Genomic DNA, 17,828 nt, shown 5'->3' on the forward strand with positions numbered 1-17,828 from the left:
GAAATATTCCCGTCGTGTTCAAAAATAGGTTGAATATGATCCACAATATCCGTAAATGACAATCGCACGTTTGTATTTTGATCCTGGTGGCTGTATTTTTCGTTATAAACGGCCCACTCTGACAAGCGCTCGGAGAAGGCCCAGCTTAGAGCACGTGACATCCAACGCAATCGTGACGTAGGTCGTCTCGGGACGAGCAAAGCTACGGCGAGGCTGACGTCGAGATGATGGCCTAGTCGTTCCAGCCACCGAAGCGGCTGCTTTTGTACGAATTTTGAGTGACGGGTTAATCTTCTATAATCTTCTAGGGGGACAATAGCGACTTCTGCGACACACAAAAGGGATTCTCGGGAAGAGGGGAGTTCCTCCTGCCCCTCTTCTCTCGTCGTGGCCGGAGACGAGACAACCTCCGTCACTAGCTGTCAAGGTTCCTAGACGGGCATTACAAACGAGGCAATAGCGACACCCACCAGGTGCTCTTTGCTAATCATTTAATTCGTTTTAAAATTCCTTTTCGAGACTTTTTTAATAAGATATTGGTATGTTTCATGTGGTACTGCACTTTTGAACACATATAGACCAAAAAATGAGCGCCGAAGTTTCGTTGTAGTATCCCTTTAACATCCATCCATTCATCCTGACCACGAAACACGCGTGGGTAGATCCGAGTTGTCGCCGAACGCTGACGCAGGCAGTGCTCGTTTTCGTTACGAACTCGGCCGAGTTCACGCCGAGCAGTGACAAGGCCCTCGCGACCAATAAGCGTTCAGAACGCCTGACCACACAATGGCGGACTTGGAAAATTGGACAAGCAGCTACTAGACGGAACGCACTTTTCAAAAGGGGTCCATTTTGGCAATTGAAGCCAACAACACGCTACTAACGCCGGCTTAGAGCCACTAAATGAGCTACGGTTAGAGCACCGGCACTCTGTTCCCTGCTATTCTTGTGGGTGCCGCCATCTTGTTGCTGAGCATACAGAGCAGACGCCACTGCCGATCGTCACGTTTCAAAAGTGAGACTCCGTCTGCATTATAGATTCGGTGTTAGGAAGCTGGTGTATTATTGCTTCGATCTGTCGCTAACTGTTCAAACATTTGTGGAGGATGAAAAATGTTTTCTGCGATTTCAGATAAAACTTCGAACAAATGGCAACCGTGATTTTTAGTACCAAGATGGCTGATGTGTGGTTGCTGTGAACCGCACCTTATTTAGCCGGACGACGTTTGCAAGATACGCCCGCAGGGCGCCGCCATCTTGTTCAGTTGGAGTGCACTTAGGCGTACGTCATAATCCGACTACGACGCCTTAAGCGAGACTTCGTAATCGGATTATGACGCGTCCAAACGCACCCCAACCGAACAAGATGGCGGCGCCCTGAGGCCGTACTTCCAAACGTGTATGCAGGTTTGCAAGTCCGGTCGGACGCGGTCACGAGATAGAGTATCCCCGTCACCCGCCCAGTAAAGGAAAAGAATCAAATGGAAATAAAAGAAACACGATGTCGCCGCTTACGAATCTTTCCTGAACTATTAAACAAACAAGAAACACGAAGTCGTTCGCACGCTAGTAGAAAAAAAAAAAAAAAAAAAAACATTAAAAAAACGACGGAGTCGATAAAAAGAGATATATTCAAAGATAAAGCCAGCAGGCCACAATACAACCTCCTTCCCCTCCTCCCTTTCCTCAATGAGCTCGTCCCAGGCACAGATATTTACACGCAAAAAATACGCAAAAACAAAACAAAACCAGACACGCCAACCAATGGCACCACACGGAACAAAGAAGAGCGCAAGATGCAAATAAACAAATGGAAAGCGCAGAAGCGAGTGGGCAGCGGCGGCGGGCACCGAACGGCCGACCCACGGGAGAGCGAAATGGACGCAAACTGGGACGAAAGTCAGGTCGACTTGCCCAGGTCGAGTTGACGGCGGATATGTAGGCTACCCGCTCTGCTCTCGGCAAAACAACAGCCACCATTCATCCGGCGGCAGAAAAGACACAACCCGCTAACAACCGATCCAAAAAACACAGGCAGTCGAAAGGAGGATGAAGTAGAAACAAACAAAGCGACGTGAAAGCGATCGACTCCAATTCAACTCGACCTAATGGCGTCGGGGCTTTTTTACTCTCGTCAAAATCGGTTCCTCTACTGCTACGGTCTCGCAAAAAAGGTAACAAATAGGGATGCAACCCGGGACACTTATCCGAGGTTACCAGAGGCAGAAAGACACGCGCTCACGCAGGTGTCGCACCTACGTGCGCTGACAAGATCGATTAATATCTTGCAAGAACATTGAGGGCGCAGGTGAGCTGGTGAATATTATTAGGCAACATAATAAAACCGAAGCCTCGGGGGAAAAAAAACGGGGGGGGGGGGGGGGGGGGGGCGGTGTTCGTTGGTGTACACAACACCAACGTACACAACGTTGGTGTTGTGTACAGTACGTCCATTTTGCTTTTGTGTCTCCGGTTTTATTGTGTTACCTGAATTATCTTGTTCCTGGTGTCCTCCTGTATACGAAAAAAAAAGGAATTATTATTATTATTATTATTATTATTATCATTATCATTATTATTATTATTATTATTATTATTATTATTATTATTATAGAGGTCCAGAACCTCTTCTTAAGCCATTTTGTTCTTATTATTTTCGACGCTAATCGAAGCGCCGGTGCTGTTGTGCATTTTGGAGTTTACTGCTGCCGTGCTGGACAAAAGCTACCCGTTTGTGTGACCTTCGGGTAAAACGTTTTTCGATTTTTATGTATCATATTTTGGACTGCCTCAACATATGATACAGGCGCCGATCACAGAATTTGCGGGAACCGAAATGCATGCGTTCAAGCCGCGATGCGCTTTCGGTCGCGGTTTTTGTGACCTCACTCCACACGAAAAACGTTTACACCTTTAAGGGTGTAAATCAGATTGCCCCAGATTTACCCTTAGGGTGCTACGAACACCCTAAATATGGCGTTCTGGCGATCTTAAAGGCATCCTAGAGACATGTTCACGCGCAGCGAGAGAGTCTGTTGACCGTATACCACCGCCTAACACACTCGACAACTGACACCTAATATCCAAGTCGAACATGATGGTATGGGCAAAAAAAAAAAAAAAAAAAAAAACTAATATCGTCGCTAAAAAAAGAAAAAAGAAAAGAAAAAACAAACTTTCCCCTAAAGGCGTTTGAAGCGAGCGACGGGTCGCTTACAACCTCGTCAACGTTCTTTTTATATTCTCTCAAAGGTGTAAACGAAGGGTGTAATCCTTCCCAAAACTCTACTATTAAAAAGGGACGCATTACTCAAAATAAGGCTGCTGGCAGGGTGTCGTCACGGGCGTTAAGCCTCTGGAGCACGCTGTTTGTACACCCTTCATGGTGTAAGAATTCTTAATGCGTGCATGCACCGAGCTATTTCAGTGCACGTCTTCGACCAATACTTCGCCCCAGCAATGCCGCTGCGCAGGCTTGCATACGCCATTACGAGTGATTAAATCGCGCGTAATCGATTACATTTTGAATTAATTTTGCAATGATTCGATTACATTGATTAGGGAGTAATCACAATTAAAAAAGCAGCATTACTTTTGGAAGTACTAAAATTTACTTGTAACAGAGACTGTCTCTGCCGCCTCTTTCCGATGGCAGTCGTTGTTCGCACAGATTTCCCTATCAAGGAATCCTAGAATACCCACAGGGCGACGCTTTGCCAAAAGCGGTGGCTTAAGAAGATAAGTAGTTTATAATTCACCGACTTTAATGCTATCGCGGTCAGTGCGAAAGACTACGCGTACTCAGACCGCGGCAAAAAAAACCGGGTAACCTTTTTCGGTTACCTTTTTTCAAGGGACGGCCAATTACCTTCATTTCTCAAGTAATCTACTAAACATTTTTCTTAACGAGGGTAATTGTAATTGTAATTTATTACTTTCTCTTTCTCGAGTAACGCGTATACAAGGCGTGTTTCCGCATATATGTATAAAACCTTGTGTGAACTGACCTTCAAAAGTGTAGACGGCCGTTTCTCGTACGCGCAACCCCCCCCCCCCCCCCCTCCCCGGCCCAACGCACTGACGACAAAAAAAAAAAAAAAAAAAAACGCTCCGAGACGCGTACAAACAAGGAAACACATGTGCAAGCGTTACGTAAAACAATCGTGGAACGAAGCTCAAAATTAAAACGAAGCTCAAAATTAAAAAAGCAGAAACCAAAACACGAAGCCTTCGTACCTAAGTGTCAACAACGCGCACAAACATGCGGACAAAAAAAGAAATGTCAACGCTATCTTTAATTACCGCGGCTCAAACAATGGTGAAGACCGTATAATCCAGTAGCCAAGCAAATTAAAGTAGCTGACGCATTTAACGAAGAGAAGGCGACGACAAACGCTTTGCTGATCTGCACGAACATGAAACCAAAACAAAACAAAAAACTTGGCAAAAGAACTTCTACCGAATTTCGACATCCAAAATGTTAGGACGGTACTCTCCACCGATAAGCAGGCCTCGTTCCGACGTGACAGGGAAAGATTAACTCCCAAAACAAATAGAATACATCACGCACACAAGTGTACACATCACGTCCCCGGAGTTCTGCTGTCGTAATCCCCATTATCTGACATGCAACCATGGAGGCATACGAAGCTCCTGGAGGCGACATGAACCCACCAGCAGTGAAGCCGAGTGTGGAGCGACACGCCCCCAACGACGACCAAAACCAAGGAACACTATTGGACGAAAAAGCGAGTTCGTCCAATAGCGTCTCTTGGTCTTTAGTCAACGTTGGGGGCGTGTCCCTCCACACTTTTGGCTTCACCTCTGTCATGTCGCACTTCGTGCCTCTTTTTTTTTTTTTTTTCAGCAAGACGATATTTAAATTTGTTGTAACAAAATAAATTATAATTTCCTACGTGCGAATTTTTTTTTTTTGTTAATTAGTTTCATTTAATTGTACATACGACGGTCCTTCGTATACGGCTGTCGTACGTGAATTCGACTTGAGCGTCGCGCATCTCCAGGCAGGGGCACTGTCGAGTTGGGGCTCGGAGAGAGATTTGGAAAGGGGTCATGGTGCCTGGCTTGACTTTCGGAAACGCAGTGCTATGCATGAAATCCGAAGTGCATGCGAGACTAGAAATAAAACAGCGCGGAGTAGGTAGACTGGCTTTGGGGGCACATTGCAAAACGCCAAACCATGGAGTACAAGGAGACATGGGATGGGCGTCATTTGAGAGCAGGTAAGCGGTGAGCAAGATAGAATTTGAGGATCGGTTGAGGCAAATGGATGGGGGAGCAATGGGCAAGAAAGGTTTTCAGCTATTTATACATGAGGAGTATAGACACAAAGTGGAGACAGCGCACTAGGAAATTAAGAGGAAAGTTTTTGGGCTATAGCGAAGATACGGAAGAGCAAGTCTCAGTTAAGAAGAAAGTTAAGGCCACAGAAAGAGATCGGTGGCTAGAGGGAATGCAGACAAAGACGGCTCTGGAAAGCTATAGATTAAACAAAACAGTTATTGCCAAAGAAAGCATTTATGACAATTCTAGGGGAACCTCATTGTTGTTTGAGGCGAGGACGGGTGTACTGCGAACCAGAACATACAGAGCGAAGTACCAGGAAATGGATACAGTGTGCACTGCTTGTGGAGAGGAGGACGAGACGGCTCAGCCCTTGATACTCTACTGTAAAGGGCTTCACCCTATGCCTACCGAAGACAACATAGATTTAATAAAGTCATTGGGTTTTAGAGACAGCGAAGGGAGAGTGGATTTCAAGACAGTAGAGATTACCAAGCAAAGATTAAGTGAATGGTAGCAGAAATCGAGAGAAAACTGGGTATTTTCTTATTCACTGATGGCAAGGGGGTTTCATAGCCTCACTTTCTTTGCACTGCAGAGTGAATATAGATTTCACATTTAAATATTCTAAGCCTAAATGGTAAAACAAAATGGTAGGGGGCGTAAGCTACCGCCCGATCCAAAGGGCTCAGTCGTATTCATCCACCCATCCATCCATCGGCGCGCAGGCGCAACAGCGCGCCTCGCGACCTTGAAAACGCGTGCGCAAACAAGGACGCGGTTCCTCGAGCTCCTGTCAGGCTGCGCCATCTCACGGCGTTTGTCAGAAATAGTAGGAAATTCTTTCGACACATTTGCTCCGTAATTAGATAATGCCGCTCAGACACCTCTCCGAAAAAAGAAAAAAAAAAGAGGGGGAGCATCCCGCTACTGTCTGTGGTAAGGTGCAACGGGCACAGGGCTCAAAACGACTCCACCTCGTGCACGGATAAATATATATCCATCATTTTTTTTCTTCACCTTTTAGGAAGGGATCGATAGAGGCAGCCCACCATCTATCCAATGGTTAGAGCTCTAACCATTAGCTGGACGTCCCGTACCTGCTTGATGTCACACAAATAGGGCCAGACGAAGATGATTTCGCATCTCTTCGGCGGCTTCTAGGCGACCCTGTCAGGATCGTTCCTTTTATACTTCGTCTGGATGGATGCATCCATGCATGGGCTAGAGCTGCTCCCATTGGCCGGGCGCCCAGTGTTTACATGACGTCACGCCAAAAAGGGGCGGGACGAAGATGTTTTTTCACCTGTCCCGATGGTTACTATGAGTGTCTCTTTCGGGATCATTCCTTCAAGCAAACTTCCTTGGGTCACGCCCACGCAACATCGTCCACCTTCGACGGGCGTCCGATCTAGGGAGAGGGCGCTGTCCGACTTCAAAGGCTCCATCCACAGCGTGCCTCAGCGAACGAGAACACGCAAGAACGCTCAAAAACAAAACCGAAAAAGAAAAGGCCTAACAAAACACCGGCTCGTCTCGCCCAAAAACGAGGACGCCTCTACGCGCGTACGGGTAACCGGCGAACGAATACGCGAGCCGGCCAAAGAGACGCCGACGAGGAGGAAAGAGAGAGCGAAAGTGCCAAGACCCGGTTATCTCGATTACGGTGGCCGACGACACAATTGCGTAACAACAACCACACGAGGGAAAAGGTGCTTTAGAGCGTTTAGAGGCCAAGCGAGAGAAGAAGAAAGCGACGGAGAAAGTGAGAGGGTTCAACATGCTTCTCAGAAGAAAGACGCGAGTGTGCCGACCTGAAGCCAGGCGGAGACAACAGAAGACAAAACTTGAGAGGGAAAGGGTATTGCGTCGCCCTATTATTAGTAGACCGTAATGAGGCGGTGTCAAACCCAATCGACAGTTCTCGTTAGCGGCGACAGCGCTAATGGAACCGCGCCCGATTTCGGGCGAAACAAACTGCGCAGCAAAACGAAATTAAAAAAAGAAAAAAAAAAGACAGATTGTCCTTTAGAGAACGGTCGATTTCCCAAAGATAATTAGGGAGGAAAGTGAGGGAAAAGTAGGAAAGAGCGCAAAGCGGTAACGATGAGGTGTGACAGCATAGACCTAAAGCTCTCAAGATTACTCCCATAGGCGTTAAAAAGAGGTAACACCCGTCTATACATAAGATGCAGTATAGCTACTATCACGATCACTACGATCTAAAACACAGGATGGGGTCTTTTTTTCTGCAGCCAGAGCGATCCCCAGAAGCTAGATTACTTCTCAATGTGACAAATAGTGGGACCTCTGTTCAAACCACAACCCTCTCGAAAAAAAGAAAAGAAATTGACAGGTACGCAAACGAGTACGCAGGACTGTTTCAGCTCACACTGAATGCGACACGGATGTGGTCACATTTTCTCACAAATGACTGCGTATACGTATGGAGCCAAATGTGCACTCCGAAATGGTTAATCACAACTCACCCTTCGCAAATTTCAAAATTCTGTTTTTTTTTTTTTGTTTTTTTTTTCGTGAATACAGCGTTTGTTTTTGTCGTACGTGTTTCTTCTTTCCTTTTAAACGTTAACTAACCTGAGGTCAATTCCACCATCCGTACTCGATGCTCGGCAGAAAGGATTGCTCAAAGCCCGCCAACAACATGAACAGAAACCCCTAAAAAACTACAATGCTGCTAGCACGCTGGTGAGGTTTTGACTCTCTCCCCTAAAACTTTGCTACAGAGTACTCCCGGCTGTCCAACACAGTTGCTACCCGTCATATGCCAGAGGGACGCTAGCCACGGTGAAAAAATATGCAGAGAGAGCGCAGACGAGCTCCTGCAGACAGTATACGCTTCTTTCCCGAGTGACACAACGTATCACGACTTCACGAGCGAGCACTCCAAAATACCGCCGCAATCAAGAAAAAAAAACAAAAAACTAATAAACAACCAGGGTCAGAGAGCAAACAAAACGAAAACGGAGAAGGAAGACAGACGATAACTACACAAGGGCCCCCATCGACGGCTTCCGGCTTCCTCAAAACACAATGAAGTCCGAAGGGAAAAAAATATGTTCCGGCCACAAGGAAGGAAGGGTCACCGGCTCTCGAGGATCGCCGGACAATCTGGAGACGGACGCAATGATGGCTGGCCACCCCGGGAGCGTCAGGTCATCATCAACGACGACGACCGCAAGCTTTGTGGCGTCATCGGAGCGACCAGCAGCGACCATAGAGTTATTATAATGAACGCTAGAGGTTCAACTGGAGCTAGTGTCTACGCGACTTCCGTGACGCAAATTGAAGCAGACAGCCACCAGTCTACTGTTGCGGTGCTCCTGTGCATTCCTATGGGAAAATGCGCGTGCATTTTGTCTCTCTCTTCGCCGGAAAATAACACGGAACACTTTGGTTATTTGGGTCGTACCGAATAGTATGCTCCTTGATTAACATTGTAAAAGTGTAATTGCTTTAGTTAGCGCATTTTTCTTCATCAGCGAACGATGTTTAACCTCACTACATGTCAGTCCCAAACCTGTGTTCCGCAGCAGGTGTGTAAAAACAAGCGACGATTCAAAGCAAAATTACAATCGAAAGGAATATAGAGTGTGTTCAAGGCTCGCCAGCATTCCGGTGACGCTTATATATTGAAAATATGGCAGTCCTGTCACTATATGAAAATGATTCCGTCGTGCATGACCGGATAAAAACATTCAAAACGTAAAGAATTGAGTACGTGGGCTATGAAAGAAGTCTCTTCGTATTGTTTTCTCTGCCGAGCAGCTTCTATCGGCCACTTGTTCTCAAAGATTTCGAGCGTGCGGGTGATATTTTGAACGTAGAACTTCGCATAGAGCAGACAGAACAAAGTGGCATAACTTACTTATTTAAAATCGGAATAGATTACGTCGCCTTCAATTTATTTTGATCGTACACGCACGTGTAGTTACCGATCCAGTGTTACTGTATAGTTCTTGCCATCTCCCTTAATTTCCAGATGTCCTTCGTTCGTTTGGCACGTATATCCCCCATGCTGAAAAGCGTCAACGCCATGTTCGCCCTAACAGTGTCCGACGGTGCACATAAATACACGTACGAAGCCGTTTTAGCACCGTTTTTAATGCGATGAATTTCTCATACAAATGCATTACCGCAAGTCTGTTTTGGACTGGTTGCAGTCTGCTTCCATTTGCGTCAGCACACTAGCGCCACTTGAACCCCTAGCGTTGACTCTATGGCAGCGACCGCACGCATAGGACACGTCACGTGACCATAATTCGCCATAATAGGAATATGGCGCTCATTAAGCGTCCAGACAGAGTATCTTGCAAATGTGACGTCATAGCCGCGTGTTTGAGTACATTTTTCGTTTCCCGATCAATTGATTTTTGTACTATTGAAATGTAATGTTTAAAATTTTCTTTAATTATAAACTGACTGTAGAGCTAATAGGTAGTAAACTTTTAGTTCTTTTTTTGCTGTCGCTGTTTTTTATTGTATACTATATGGGAAACCTGTCACAGCCTGTTAGGTAGATATTTTCGTTGCGTCCGCAACTGTCGGCTTCTATTACTACGGTTAACGAAGAGTGTACAGCTGGCTTTGTTTGGTTGAGGTTTAGGAGCCTTGCAGGAAAAACAGTATTCATCTATAAAAGAAACTCATCATCATCATCATCATGGTGGCGGTCCACTCGTTGCGCGCGTTGTCTCTACGACGTAATGAACAACAGCACATACGAATGACGTCACGGCCGGGTCATCCCACTCCAGAATAAAACAAACAATTACCACACGGTGATTAAAAAAAAAAAAAAACACGAGGAACGAAAATGGAGAGCTCACACAATGAAAAACCGAAAAACGACTTAACAAGAACAAGCAAATTATTATTTACTCGTATCAAAAATAAAAAAAATAAAGAAACAACAGACGCATACAAAGGATTGTTCGTTCTTCTTGGAACATGAGCCACAAAATATAAAACTTTGAGGCAAAATAAAAAATACGACTGCACCTCGTTGCCTGAACCCAAATGAAACCGCCCATATTTACTGTTTTGCTTCACATTCATTCTAATACGCACTTCTTTTATTTAAAAAGGAAACGCGTTTCCGTATATTACGAGCGCGGTAACGGCGGGAAAATTCTTCAATTATCCGATTGTTAGACCTGGCTCGTAACATCGAGGGGAAAGCAAAAATCATGCGCAACCCAATTTTTGGAGCCTATTTTTGATGCGATTCGGCGTAATAAATCGGCATTCACATCGTTTTTCGTTAGCTGTTATTAGTCTTACTATAAAAAGGGTGAAAGGATGATCAAAGGCTTGCATTTTAAAGTTATGATTATAATGCAAATAAATGCGAAAATGCAAGCGAGCTGGACAAGAATGACGAAACTAATCCCTGGAAAAGAAGAACATAGGACAAACACCAATCTCCGAACACAGCTAGGCAGGGCCGTAAGCAGGGGGAGGGTTTCGGGGTTCAAACCCCCTTCCCCCCCCCCCCCCGAAATATATTCAAGCCCCCCCCCCCCCCCCCAACCCTTTACCTGTCGGCTGGGGAAGGGAGGAGCGATGGGGTGCATTTCGAAAGAGGCCCGGGGTGGCCTTGATTTCGCTAAGTCGCTGGATCGAGAGACCCAGTGGGGAACCCGCTGGAGTTCCAGCGATGCTGTTAGGGGTGCACGCGTGCCTGTATATACAACGCAGCACTCCTTACTGCTAACCAGAGGCGTGTGAATTCCAGCGCGTCTTCGCCGCGCCCCGAAAACCGCAACGCACTCGGCCGACGACCGGTCTTTTCAGAACCACTCCGATAGCATCCTCCTGTTTTCCCCTCTTATCCAAGTGCCTGGTGCCACCCACTCGGCAGAAAATCCCTGGGCGCCTCGTCGCTTCCCCATCCTCATACCACGCTCCGTTCCACCGCACAGTGGATCGTAGAGGATGCTAGAGACCGTCTTCGCCAGTCGAGGGCTGAGAGAGAATCACATGACCTTGAGCTTCGCATAGCACACCACAAAGGGTAAGGTGACACTCAGAGCTGGATTGGCTGGGATGCCACCCCCTCGGCAGAAAATCCCCGGGCGCCTCACTTCCCCATCCTCATCATAAAATACTCGCCTCCGAGCACAGCGTACATGCTCCAATATGCTTACTTTTGAGCGTTTCTCCCATAGACTTGCGTGTATTGCCTGGTGTCAAGCAATGGCCGCCGGTGGCGACACCGACGGGCTCCCGATCCAGCCTACTACAATAGAGATCAGTGAAGAAACACGTACGTTTGAGGGGAGCTCGTATCGGTTCTGTGTCCGCTGGTCCAACTTCCCAGAACACCGCGAGCGAGCGACGCCTGAGAGGCTTTGGATGGCCTGCCGGGGGTTTCGCGCGGTGAAAAGAGGATGGAAAGAGAATGACGAAGATTTGTTCCGAGCAAATAAATAATTTTTTTTTCGTAAACTGAAAGTAAGCTTTGAAACAATTCACTCCCGCTGCGATGGTGCATGTGAAACATTTCGTTGCTCGCTATTGTTAATTATAGGCCGATCACATGCTTCTGTTTTTAAAAAAAGTTAATACAAAAAACAGCCATTCAAGATGGCCACCGTGTTCCAGAACCCCCCGAAGAAATTTTCTGTGTACGGCCCTGCAGCTAGGTGACTGGTACGCGACCGAAAAAAAATCCGCCTGGTCCGAGTATCGAACCTGGGACCTAATGCTGACGAGTGGAGTTGCGCATGGGAACTGCCTTGGCAAGTCGCTCCAAAGGGCATCGTCGCCGAAGGTCCCGTGCAAGAGTGGAGGGTCCCGTTAATTAAGCTAATCGAAGCTCCATCCATCCACCGATGTCCTTGATGCGAATCTCTCGCTCCTCTCGTCGCATCTTTCTTTCTCTTTTCAGGCGTGCTCGCTTCGCCGACCTTGCGCGAGGAGAGCTTCACGACGACCTGTATATACCGACGCTTAAAAGCGTCGCGCTATGAAGCCACGTCCGATGAGAATCGCCAAGGTCAAGTGAAAAACGCGTACCGAATACTTTCATAAAAAAAAAAAAAAGAACACCAAGAGAAAAAAAAAATTGCGCATACTAATTTATGCGCGGAGCCAACCGGTTATTAGAAAATTTAAATGCCAAAAAAAAATTAAAAAACAAATATGTTTCCGCATAGACCTTAGCGTGTACGTTTTGAGAAAAAAAATAATAAAGGGATTGATAATAAATTTGCGTAGAAACATCTAAAATTTACGACATAAAAAAAATCAGTAACGCACACATACACACACAAAAGTGTGTGTGTGTGTGTGTGTTTGTGTGTGTGCGCGCGTGTGCGTGCGTGCGTGCGTGCGTGCGTGCTGGTTTAAGTCATGGATGAAGAAAGAATAAAACAATTAAAACAGGGACAACACAACCACATCTTTCAAAAAGATGTGGATGTTGAAAGATGTGGTTGTGTTGTACCCGTTTTAATTGTTTTACTCTTTCTTCATCCATGTGTGTGTGTGTGTGCTTTTTTTTGCGGTTGATAAAGTTGAGCAAAAACCAGATTTCCCCATTTTATTTCTAAAAGGGAAAGAAAGAGTGAGAGAACGGCTTCCCAAAAACAATATTTGGTGCGATCAAAGAAAAAACCTTAATATTGTGGAAGCCGTAAGGTATACAGATATCTCCTTTTCTTTTTTCTTCTTCTGCGATATCGACAGGAAATAAATAGACATGCTTGAAAATGCAATTTACGGCGATTAGTAAGACACGAGTAAGATGAAACGACAAATGACGAAAGAAGTACGAGCAAGCCGATGTCGAATTAAAAAAGAATAGCTCATCGTTTGAAATGCAACGATACAAGTTTAGCTCGTCCCACCCCTTTCCACTTTAGGAGAGCAAAACGCCTGAGTGATTATCGCCTCCTCTCCAGCATTAGACCTGCCAGAGTGGAAAGAGGAGCTTTCGCTTCACTCGTAACTTGTCGCCGAATATAGTTGATCACAAAAACAGTAGCGCGGAAGACAAAGAACAAATGTTCCCTTTGTCTCTCCCAGAACATTCCTGGGACTTTCGTAATTTGCACGTTCATTGTCTTCATATGAGTCTCAACACGTACGTCATATCTGCTTGGTGGTTTCCACGTGTACAATATTTGTCACAACACTTAAATCTGAGTCTTTTTTTTTTTTTTTTTTTTGACGTTTGAGGCGAAATGGATGAAGAAATGTCGTCGCATTACGTGGGGCGAGGTCAGCTAGAATTCACGTTGCCGACGAAGGAGCATTGAACGGTGTCAACACTTTCGTGAGTAGCAAAATTTGCTGGTCCAAGCTATCCTAGAACCACGTTGCGTTGGACCCTTTTGGCGCACTGGAACAAACCGCCGCATGTACAAGCATCGGTCAATGTGCGTCCCGCACAAGGAATTAATACTCCTACCGATCCTTTACATAGGATAGCCCCGAACGCGACCGATTGGAGCGCTGCGATCGCTCGATGGTAAAACAAAATGGCTAGGTGGCGTAAGCTACCGCCCGATCCAAAGGGCTCAGCCGTATTCATCCATCCATCCATCCGGAGACGCAGCGATCAGTATCGCGTGAAGGGGTAGTTTCTCCGCTTTTGCTTTGGTCGTGTGGTGCAACGCGTAGCGGCGAAACCCAAGAACAAATCCGAATACGCCGAGCGAAACGATCGGAAGTTGTGTGTACGGTTACGACGGAACCCTACGACAGCTCCGTGGCCGCCAACAGCGCTCGGGTTCTTGGCCGCGGAGACCAACGACCGTATACTTATTCACCTTGTTTCGGGTAAAGCTCATCGCGAGGGCGCCACCAGTCACTCAAACCGGAAGGTGCCCCTATCGACTTCCGTCCTCCCCGACTCCGCCGGCTTCCCGCGACGTAGTTGGGTGGAAATTTGTTTCGCTATTTCGAGTGTGTCGCGTTTCTCGCCGCGCCCGCTATCGCATGAGCCGAGATGTTTTCGCAAGACGTTCCTCCGTTGCCGAAGAAAGGAACGTGCTGCAGCGTCCCCGGCTGCAGCTTGCGTTCGGGCACCAACCTGCTGTCTGCAGTGAGAGCGCACCGCTTTCCGGCAGACCCCGAGCGAAGAGCTTCGTGGCTGCAGGCGATGAAAAGGGACAACTGGCGTCCGAACAACAACAGCCGTATTTGTTCCGCGCATTTCATTCAAGGTGAGCCATAAGGTTTTTCTTTTTTTAGAATGTTATTTCCAACGCATCGTGCCTACTTTGTGGGAGTTCCGAGCGCGTTACTGTACGAAGGAGACATTTAATACGAGTTTAGAACAACATTTTAGTACCACAAAATGTTAAGATTTATTTCTCTTCAGTTCATCCGTGCAGATTAACCGTGCCATACCTGTTTTGAAGATAGGAACCATCTGATACGCGTAATTACTTCACCTCCCCAAGTGTGCGTGTTAGTAGTATGAACCCATTCATGGGCACGCAACAATTTCTGGCGAAATCTCGTTCGTACAGTAGTAAGGCGTTCCAAAGCTGGCTGCTCGCCGCGTAGGATGAAGCATGACAAAGATGGGCGCAACGTTAATTTATGTATTCACTCCAGTAGAGCAAATTAAATTGATTTTTGCCAGTGTTTCCTGCCCTTCATCTATTTCGATTTTTTTTTTTTTTCTATTCCTTTTCCCAGGAGGCCCATCAGACGATCCAGGCCATCCTGATTATTGCCCCTCACTCTTCCCATTTCGCAAGCCGCGCACAAGCCAGCAGTTGCAACGCTACAATCGTCAACAGGCAAGATGCTCAAAACGAGCGGGGGCTGAAGCAAAAGACGCTTCTGTTGACCACGCTCCGACTGAGTCGGAAGACAGCGAAGGTGTGGAACACTGCGAGTCCAGCTCCAAGTGTGACATGTCTGTTGGTACCATGCTTACAATCAAGGACATTGAGCGTCTTGAGGCTGAGAATGGCAAGCTAAGAAGTGCCCTTGCTGAAACGCAGAATCGGCTGGAAGAGACAGACAAGCTCCTCACAGAGTACAAGGCCACAAATCAGAACTTGATCGCTGGTTTTAACGGGAATTCCGCCACACAAGCAGCACTGCACTCGGACACCAGAGTCAAGTTTTACACGGGCATTGTCAGTGTGCAGATGTTTCACACACTGCTGTCCTTTATTTTGAGCTTCTGGCAGCCTGAGCTAACGTCTCTCCAGCCACAGGAACAGCTCGTGCTTGTGCTCATGAAGCTCAGGCTAGGCTTGTTGAATGATGACCTTGCATGCCGGTTCAGGGTGTCCGCCAAGACTGTGGGTGCTGTGTTTCATGCCTGGCTGGACATACTTTCATGCAACCTTGCAAAGTTAATTGTATGGCCCTCACAAAGAGCTGTCCGCCGTAACCGTCCTTGTGCTTTCCGTGATCCTGTTTTCCGGAATGTCATTGGTGTCCTTGACTGTACTGAAATTTTCATACAGAAACCATCCTACATGCTTGCCAGGAGCCAGACATACTCAAGGTACAAGCACCACAACACTGTAAAAGTCCTTATTACTGTGTCACCCAGTGGAGCTGTTACTTTTATTTCAAGGGCGTGGGGGGGACGGGTGTCAGATAAGGAGCTAACTTTAAAGTCGGGCCTTTTGAACATTGTGAGGGAAGGGGACGTCTACCTTGTGGACAGAGGCTTCCGGTGTCAAGAGATGTTTGCTGCAAAGGGTGCCACCTTGCTGATCCCCGCCTTCACTAAAGGAAAAAAACAGCTTTCAGGTGCAGAAGTTACCCTTTCTCGCAAGCTGTCTCGTGCACGCATCCACGTAGAGCGTGCAATTAGGCGGCTGAAAGTATTCAGGATTTTTCAGACGGTCTTGCCAATCTCTTTTGTAAAGAAGTCTGATGACGTTGCGATGTGCACAATCGACAAGGCCTTGATTGTCTGTGCTGCCCTAACTAACCTGCAGCTGCCTCTGCTCAAGAAGTAGATCTTTGCTGAAGCACACTCTAAAAAAAAACTCGTGGGTCTACTTTCCCGCACAACACTTGGAGAGCCAAGGACTGCAACTTGCGACGGCAGCTGAGCGAATGACGATGCCGAGACATGTGTTTAAACCAAAAAACGCAGTTTGAGTTGTGACATTAAGCAATGCAAGCGTGAAGTTTTGCATTAGTAAATGTCACAACTCGGACTGTGTTTTTTGGTCTAAACGCATGTTTCGGCATCATCATTCACTGAGCTGCCTCCGTAAATTGCGATGATTGGCTGTCCGAGCGTTGTGCGAGAAAGTAGACCCACGGGCTTTTTTTACAGTGCATTTCAGGCTTATTAGTGGCACGACCTTGCTCAGATGGCACATGATTGACTTTAGTGTTACAAGGAATGGCTGTTGTGCACGCAAACTTGTTAAAGGGATACTAAACCAAAATTTAAATTTCGCAAAAGAAAAAAAAAAAAAGGCCGCAGAAGCGTTTAAAGGGAAGCTCCAAAATATCACTCGTACATCGATATCTCGAACGGATGGCCATACTTTTTGGAAAAGAAGGGCGCGATCAAGCGAGGTCTTTGACATCATTGTTTCCCCGAGAGAATTTGAGAATGAGGGAAAGTGGCCTCGCTTCTCTCGTCGTCGTAACTTGACGTGTTTTGTCGGCTGTGTTCAACCGCGCACTTCCTTTCCAAAGCTATGGCGATCCGTTAGAGATATGGCTGTATGGGTGATGTTTTTGAGTTTTGCAGCGTCCCGCTTATCTGTCCGGCCTTATTTTGTGAGCTCAAAATTTCGGTTCAGTATTCCTTTAAGGGGCCTTTGGTGTCCCCCCTAACAAAGAGCATTAATTTTTTTTTTTTATATTAAGCTAGGTATGTTCTTAGGTTTGAATGTTTTTGTGTATGCAATACTTTTCTTTGCCATGCTGACCTTCCAACTAGTTTATTTAAAAGGCCATGGAATTAGATGGGGCTTAAATGTATGTTGCCCCGGGGTGACAGTAGTGTTTTGCCATTCGTGGATTGCACACAAGCTCTGTGTGACTGCTCTATTTGATTACACCAATGCCTTGGTGGACATTTAACTTGCAAGCATCACCATACATTGGCAGACTGACCTCATGCTGTCTAGATATCTTTCATTATTTATTTTGATTGTGCTTGGAAATAGCCAAACTCTTCAATCTGTGCACAGCACATGCCCTGTGCTTTTGCCAACCCCAGCATGCGGCTATGATTAGCAATTACGTGGCTGCTTCTATTTCCTGTGAGTTTGGAAATGTAATAGTATTTGTTTTGTTTTTTTATATCTTTTTGCAAGTGCTAGTGTACATATATGTCAAGGAATTGTTCTGAGCAGTATTTGTGGAAGCAAAATCACTATGTCCCCTTTGAGAGAAGGACATCATTGTATTTAGGTCCAGAGTGCTGTGATCATGCTTGAACCATTTTCGTAAAGCAGGTAGCTGCAACAATAAACTTAATACAGCAGTCTGAAAGTGTTTATTTACACTGTGATATTACAGAAGGACTGTGAGGATTCCAGCTGAATGCAGAG

At 46.3% G+C, this 17,828-nt stretch overlaps 2 protein-coding genes across 5 annotated transcripts in view; one reads left to right on the top strand and one right to left on the bottom strand.

Moving 5' to 3' along the window:
* Positions 1-17,828, bottom strand: part of LOC8032579 — a 196,692-nt gene that overhangs the window by 170,666 nt on the left and 8,198 nt on the right. The window lies entirely within an intron of this gene.
* LOC115309966 lies at positions 14,121-17,790 on the top strand. The gene is made up of 2 exons (XM_040207540.3): positions 14,121-14,498; positions 14,980-17,790. Exons 1-2 carry the CDS (start codon positions 14,282-14,284, stop codon positions 16,266-16,268), a joined length of 1,506 nt encoding a protein of 501 aa, XP_040063474.1. The 5' UTR covers positions 14,121-14,281; the 3' UTR covers positions 16,269-17,790.

This window comes from Ixodes scapularis, unplaced genomic scaffold (genome assembly GCF_016920785.2).
Source record: "Ixodes scapularis isolate PalLabHiFi unplaced genomic scaffold, ASM1692078v2 PGA_scaffold12__126_contigs__length_90152505, whole genome shotgun sequence".
Taxonomy (NCBI): Eukaryota; Metazoa; Arthropoda; class Arachnida; order Ixodida; family Ixodidae; genus Ixodes; species Ixodes scapularis.